Source organism: Antrostomus carolinensis, unplaced genomic scaffold (genome assembly GCF_000700745.2).
Source record: "Antrostomus carolinensis isolate BGI_N321 unplaced genomic scaffold, ASM70074v2 scaffold45363, whole genome shotgun sequence".
Taxonomy (NCBI): domain Eukaryota; kingdom Metazoa; phylum Chordata; class Aves; order Caprimulgiformes; family Caprimulgidae; genus Antrostomus; species Antrostomus carolinensis.
This window is the reverse complement of record NW_010305305.1, coordinates 1-7,316: the sequence shown is the minus strand read 5'-3', so window position 1 is coordinate 7,316 and position 7,316 is coordinate 1. Positions and strand designations below refer to the sequence as shown.

The 7,316-nt window shown below is 42.6% G+C and overlaps 1 protein-coding gene across 1 annotated transcript; it reads right to left on the bottom strand.

Annotated features, from left to right (window-relative positions):
- Positions 1-283: 283 nt before the first annotated feature.
- Positions 284-4,313, bottom strand: NABP1 (nucleic acid binding protein 1; the record flags this gene model as incomplete). The annotated part of the gene is made up of 4 exons (XM_010164749.2): positions 284-896; positions 2,428-2,494; positions 2,766-2,838; positions 4,242-4,313. Coding segments are annotated over 4 exons (400 nt in total), but the record flags the coding sequence as incomplete, so codon positions are not given.
- Between the last annotated feature and the right edge of the window lie 3,003 nt (positions 4,314-7,316).

The window sequence follows — 7,316 nt, the reverse complement described above, 5'->3', positions numbered from 1 at the left end:
TGAATATCCAAGCTTCTATCCAAAGCAAAAATCAGTGTCACCTTTCTTGACAGTGATAATGGTGTTAAGGGAGAATTTTTAGGTAGTGTACACGTTTCTGGAATCAGAAGTCAACCTTCAAGACACCCACCATGTCTTCAACTTTCATCTGAGTTACCCATTCTCTGATTCAGGAGACACCACTAGGTGCTGACACCACCATTTCCTTATACTTATTGCTTTTACAAGCTATATTCATTGCAAGGACACCTAGTTCACAAGAGCACCTTTGCTCTTCCCCTTCATTTCTATTCCAATACGAAGAACTCCCATTAACCCTAATGGAAATCAACGTATGCACGCACAGGACATAACAGACCTTTTAAGGCTATATGGCTGACCAAGAGGAACAGAAAAATACATACATGTAACTGAAATTTTCTTCCATTTAGCAAAGGGTACCGAGTTTTAATTGAGACTCTTCAACCCGTTACTCTTACTTTCTTATATCCACCTTCTTCCCCTGCTCCTTTAATTTATGGGGAAGACTCACTGTGCTTCCCTCAGCAAAACAAGAAATAGATCACATCAAGTTTGCTCCATAGACCAAAAGGTAAAAAAACAACAATAAAGGACAAACTGGTTCACAGTTAACTATAAATAAAAGTGCAGTAAGTGTTCAAGTAGAGTGTAGAGTTTAAGCAAGCTGTACAACCACATTTGGCATAGTCATCTTTTAAAGGCTCTGCGTGGGTCCCTCCCATTACTGACAGGAGGAAGAGGAGGCTGAACGCTATTAGCTGGTGCTGGATTTACCGGTCCTCGTCCATTGCCTCTCCCACTACCTGCATAAGTGTGGCTGTGATTATAAGTAAATGGAAATCCACTTGATTCAGGTCCAGTTTGTAAACCATTTCCTAAAAAGACAGAAAAAAAGGTTATCACAAGTTCCATGGACTGAAATCACTGCTCCCTTACGTAAGTTTAGCCAACAGGGAACACATGGAGTTTGCAGCAACCAGCAAGCCCCAAGCACCAGAAGGAAAAGCCCCTCTGGCACTGCAAGACCCCAAACCATAGCTTACCTTTTTCCCCCCTCCCAAAGTACCTCCCCTCTATCCACTCTCAACTAAAGCAAGAAGAGTCACAGAGTCACAGGTTGATTCTTTGCCCAGAAGAGAGAAGACCAGAGTCTCAACCTAGACTGGTGCTTTCAGAAACATACAGTGTCTTGTAGGTCACACACCAGAGTGTTCCAGAGACAGGAGGGCAGCAGAAGTCAAGGAGAAACACGCGAAAGAAAAGCAGGCTATGCAAAGCTCCTTGCATCATTCCCCACTACCAGGCACACAGAAATAGAAAGCTGCCTTGTGAAGTCCAGCCACAGAAGCAACTCAGCTAGCACCAAGTTCTCATGAACTTGAGCCTCCTAAGTGTCACTGCTCATGTTTTGCTGGTAGGAGGAAGGACAGAGCTGAAATGGCAGAATGATGACAGGAAGCATGGGGAGAAAAGGAAGAGACAAAAGGAAATTTAAAGACCACACAGGAAGCAAAAAAAGAAGTTTCGGAAGAAATGCAAAAGCTCAGTGAAAACAAAGCTGTCCACCACCCAAAGCAGGGACACCAAAGAAGTACCTACACTAACTGGGCACTGATGAAAGACTGGCCTCAAAGCACTGCCCTTCTTTGCTCAGAAGCATTTATTTTCAAAGGAACAGAAAGGGCTTGTAAGATAAATAAAATAAGATAAATGAAAATCATGTTGCTAAAGAGGAAGCAGACAGTCACTGATTTGAAGTGACAGAGAGCTTTTTAACAGCAAGTTACAGATCCATTTGCTGTCATCCACCAGCAGAGCTTAGCTCTACAACATCAGGTACTGAGTCTGCACGTCACGTAGGCAGGCCATAACTACGGCTCCCTCTCAGCTTACACCCACTCAAGTCTTTGAAGCATTTTCTTATTTAAGCTTCAGTGTTTAAATACATCATAAAATGATCCAGCCAGGTCAAATACTGGAAGTCAGATTACTACCACTTCTGTTTTGGGGAGCTAACCTGTCAGGAAAGCCAAGGTGACTGGCAAAATTAAAGTAAGTAATTTTTAAAGCCAAGATCCCAGGTGGTTTAAAGAAAAAAAACACAACATAATATCAAGTGCTACAAAAACTCTTTGAAAGCATCAAAACAATTCAGGACTAGTCAAGTCCCCTTACATGATACAGGCACCTTGAATATTCTGATCTCTTCCTCTTCTAGGGAAGAGGTTCTGAAACCTTTATTCAAGAAATGTTCATGCTTATGTTGCAGGTTCAGGCCCCAGTCTAAAAGACTTTTTAGTGCATAGTACATTTTTGCCCCAGAGTGGAGAACCGTTAGCAAGATAAATTTCTTTTTATTCCCATTGTTTCTCATCCTTTCACTTCCACAAAATGTAAAAAACTTACCCAGTGGCCCAAAAGTACAAGAACCCATATTACTTGATGCAGAACTATTATTCTGTTCACCCTGTGCCTTCAGAGAAATGTAAAAAAAAAAAAAAAAAGAAAAAAAAGACATAGATCAGAGAGAGAAATTTCACATTTTTACAGAAAGGGGCTGATTTTTTCCTGTGTTCTTACAGTGGCTCCACATGGAATTTATCTGCTACTTTAATTACTGGCTCATTTTTATACATCACTTCAAGTCCATTTTTCCAGAAGAGTCACATCTGATCACAGCCTAGTGTGAAATACTCAGAACAAAGAGCACTTCATGCCAGAAACCTCAGACAAGTTTAACATACCAGTTTGTTCTGCCCGACGTGTTCCGAGTTGGGCTCACTGAAGTTTGGCACTTCTGAGTATACCATGCAGAACCTGTGGAGAAATTAGGATTATAAGGAAGTTCTAAAGCCATTTTTTAACAGAGTTCTCAACTCCACAAATTAAAGAATGGATGTTCTTTACATATCCCAACACCTAGAAGTAAATAATCCAGACCCCACTGTTCAGAGAGTATCCATAGGTATTAAAAGGCTTTTTGATGACTTTATAGGCTTGTGGTAAAGCTGTCACATCTTTCTGGTGAGGGTGTTTCAGTCAAGTGGAGGCAAGTATGTATTTACTCTAAGAGGTGAAATGGCCTAAAGAAAACAGAAGGTGATTAAAGGCTCCCTTCGCCTCTCTTCCAGCTGCACAATCTTGTCCAGTGCCCACTCACAAGGTCACCTGAGGCACAGAGTCACCCAGCCTGCTCCCAGACTGGGACTGCATTAGATCTCTGGAACACTCCCACACTATGGAGTGCCCCATTAACATAATAGCACAGAGCAGTCCAAAACAGGGAATGAAATTCAAAGCATCCTTTCCCACTCAAAGGGACTATGGAAGAACAGGCCCACCAACTCACCACATGGAAATTATGGCAGAGGGGAAGGAAGATTTGGATCATCACACAGCTTGGACTTGTTAAGCACAATTGGAGCTCCCACCTCCTGCTGGGAGGCACAGCCCAAATGAGGACTCATCTCACTCCAGCCTGCCAGAGAGTAAGCCCTCTGGATGACACTTCTGAAGCGATGCCTTTCCACCAAAGAAAATCTGCAGGTCATCGCTCACAAAATCCAGCTGAGCACTGGGCATTTTTGAACCATCCAAAGAGAGAGGTGGTCACCCCACAGCCCCATTTTCCTGATGACTACCAGGCTTCCCACAGCACTTTGTGCAACAGCCAAGTAGTTTTCCGGTTAGAAAATGTTACTATTTTTCCTACTGCTTGTCAAGTACGTTACTCATGTTTGTTCTGAGTCAGGAGGAGTCGCCGCCTCAGTTTGTGGGCAGTTTAAAGAAGATTTAATGAGGCTTGCTTCTGTTTAGATATGATTCACTGAGGCTACCTTTGTCTTCCTTTGCACTGCTTGTCTCTAAAGCATGATACACACACAACAAGGCTTCCATCAAAATAAAGTGGTTATTCAAGGTGAGGCCTAGGTAAGCGATGCAGTCATACAATTCCATCCCTCTAGGTAAAACCCAGACCTGTGCCATGATGGAGGCAAATTTTCCTCAATATACCTAAAATCCAGAGAGGGTCAGAGTTCACTGCCACAACAGCATGTAAAAACTCACACCACAGATGCCTATACTGTATCTATCTGTGGCAAATCAACACACATTTGTTGCCCTAGCTTCCATTTATTAAGAGCCACCATGTCTTACACTTACCACCATTCTACTGAGAGCAGGACATAACAGCACAAGTATAAACACACAATACTTACTCCCCAATTTTATGTAGCTCGCCTCCTCGTCCTGTGTAAAGTGTCAGGCATCCTTTCCACAAAGATGCGTACCTGGCCAAAGAAAGGAGAAGCAAAGCAGTCTCTTAGAAAATGAGAAATAGCACTGTTGAAAAAGGCAGTAGAAGCATGCTACCTTCTAAGAGTTAATAAGTACTACATATCAGCACGGACTAAAAAAAAATCCCAGGGACCCCAGCTCTATCACACTAAAATTTTATAGATCCCCAAACTTTACTTCTAGCAAAAGGTACTGGAAGCTCGGCTGACTCCTTTGGCAATCCAGGAAAGCAGCCAATTATTTTAAGATTGGATGCTGTTCCCCTGGCCAGAGCAGCCCTTATGACTGTTCCTGCAGAGGAAAGGCATTTTGCCAGAAGCACTATCTGTATTACCATTCACTGACAACTCTCAGTTCTGTTTTCAGCAGGTGCCAGGACGAATTACATTTGGTCACTGTAGAATTATAGATACTACTACTGAATGCATATAATAGGAGGTGCTTACTTTTTTAGTATAGGTCCTTACCAGATTTTTTTTTTTAAGGCATAAGTTTGACCATTATATTCCAAGCAACAGAGAAATGCAACGAAATCATTTTTTTTGATTGCAGAAACATTCACTTAGAAGACAGCATGAGTGCACTCTGCTCTTTATAGTGGCACTTAACTTCAAGCAGTGGAATGCGAGTTATGCAAAACTTTGTGGAGAATTGTTCCTTTCAGTGAGGGGCATCATGTATGTGAAGAAAATAGTGAAAATACAAACCAGAAACCCAGGTGTAGTGCAAGGGAGTTAACAGGAATATCGGTGTCTTCTAGCAAAGGAATAGGGAGCCCCAGTAGCTGCACTCTCAGGAGTCAAAGATAATCTGGAAAAGTCACCACTTCCTTATGCTCCAGGTCTATCTCTGGGACATAGATAACAAACCTTCCTCTTGCCCTTTGCCTTATCTTCTGAGACTGGGAGCCATCGGTCCACACACAGGGCCCCAAGCAGAGGCACCAGGGAGGGGTCAGGTTGGCAGAACAGGACCATCATGCCAATGCAACCAACACCTTCCCTGTACTGCAGCACAAGTACCTACAGTTCTGATGCCTGTCTCAGGAGTTTCCATCCAGAAGCAGGATTAATGCTCTTCACTTCATAACGTTACCTTTCACTTTTATGTTTCCCCTCTGTGCTTAACCTTCAATAATCAGCTAGTTGGAAAGTCTTGTGGCAAAGCACAAAGGAAAAGAGCTACCAAATAACGAATGTAAGTCAAAGATATATTTACTGGGACAGGACCCAGCAAATCATGGGACTGATAACCTCCAGCAGAAAGTTATTTCATGTGTGCAAGCATTTGGTTTTGTCTCAGAAAGAGCTGGTCACAAAGCACTAACCTCCAGAACTAAATTCAGACTTAGAAATATTAACTGCAGCAGCTTCCTGTAAATGAGTTAATCAACCAATGACAAAAATCAGCAGCGGTGTCTGCTTTTGCAGAGGAATTCATCTACAGCTTGAAATTCAGCAGAGAAAAAAAAAATACATGTTTACATGTGGGGGCCTACTAAGCTTTTCTGCTTGTAAAAGTGACCATCCTGCACTGAAAAGTCAGATTAGCCTATAGAGCTGAAATTTACCAGCCTTGCAATGGCAGTATCACACACTCAAGTTAATCCTATTTAAGTATAAAACCATGTTTAGAAAACCTTGTATGTCAGCCTGAGGGCATTTTTTTCTTAAGACAAGAGCCAAACCAGTACCATTTCACTCATTACACAGTCCTAAGTGAGCATGAAGTTCATGGAAATGAAGGCATGTCTTAGTCACCCACCAGGAACAGTGATGTCAGCTCATAAATGTAATTCATACAAGCCAAACTCACTTTTTGACATGAAGGGATGCAGTGACCCTCCCATTTGTTGCACTGAAACAGCAGAGCAGCTGCAGTAAGCCAGTCACAGCACAGACCACAGTAACAGTGCTGAACAGTATCACTATTAATTTGTCTCAATGTTGTCTATGCACAGGGCTGTGTGCTGGCCCAGAGCTCTGGTTTCGTTCCACCCATCTCAGCGCCCCAGCACTCCACGTGCTCTCCACGCAAGCAGGCTTCCCCAGAATCACTTCTGCTGAGGAGTCGGCCTATTTCGTGTAAAAGGACATTTGCACAGGAGGAAGGAGCTGTGGTTTTGATGGCAAGGGTCATCCAACTTCACTCTGAAATCAAGTGTTACACTCAAATGAACAACTTGAGAGCAGCTCAGTTAGCAGCTCAACTGAGTAACCTTTCACATACTTTTTCATAAAAACAAATTAAAAGGACCTTACACATGCTGTAGCTCTACCATCTCCTGGAGCACAGCAGGTCAAAGGATCAGCATTAATGGATTTCCAAGTGTAAGCTAACTGGCATGAAGAACTCAAATGGAAGTGACTATCACTTTACTACAGACAACTAAGTGACATGGAAAAGGATTTTCAAACTGAAAATCCTAGTATTCTTTCTCACAGATAATAAATGTAACTTTGTTTTTTTAAATTAAACCAGCTCTGAGATAAATGAAATGCACCTAACCAAATTAACATGCTCTACAGTGTAGCCCTATTATGAATTTTTAGTGAATTTGAAAAGCTTCTCCTTCCTTGCCTGTCATTTCTGTTAAAGCCACTGCAATGAAAAGCAACTTTTCTGCATGAGAGGCACTAATTATCCCCTCCTTTCATTAAGGAGCTGACTGCTAGAGTAAAGAATCGGCTGTAAAAACACGAACATGCTTTTGACATCCCTGTTTGATTTACAGACGAGGACTGACTGCTGCATTTCCCTTCCTCCCCCCAAAAAAGAGAAGTATTTTCCTAAGGAGCTTGTTTTAAAGCCTCTTGTTTTAAAACCAAGTCTCTTAAGCACCACCTCCTCATTAAAAATACAAGCCCTTCCTGGCCGTCCACTCGGCTGTAGGCTGACGCTGGGCGCGTTCTGGGGTGGGGGAGAAGGTTTTAACTTGGCAAGTGATCTCAGGACACACGGAGCCAGTGGGGCGGGGGCCAGCTGTGCCACCCCTG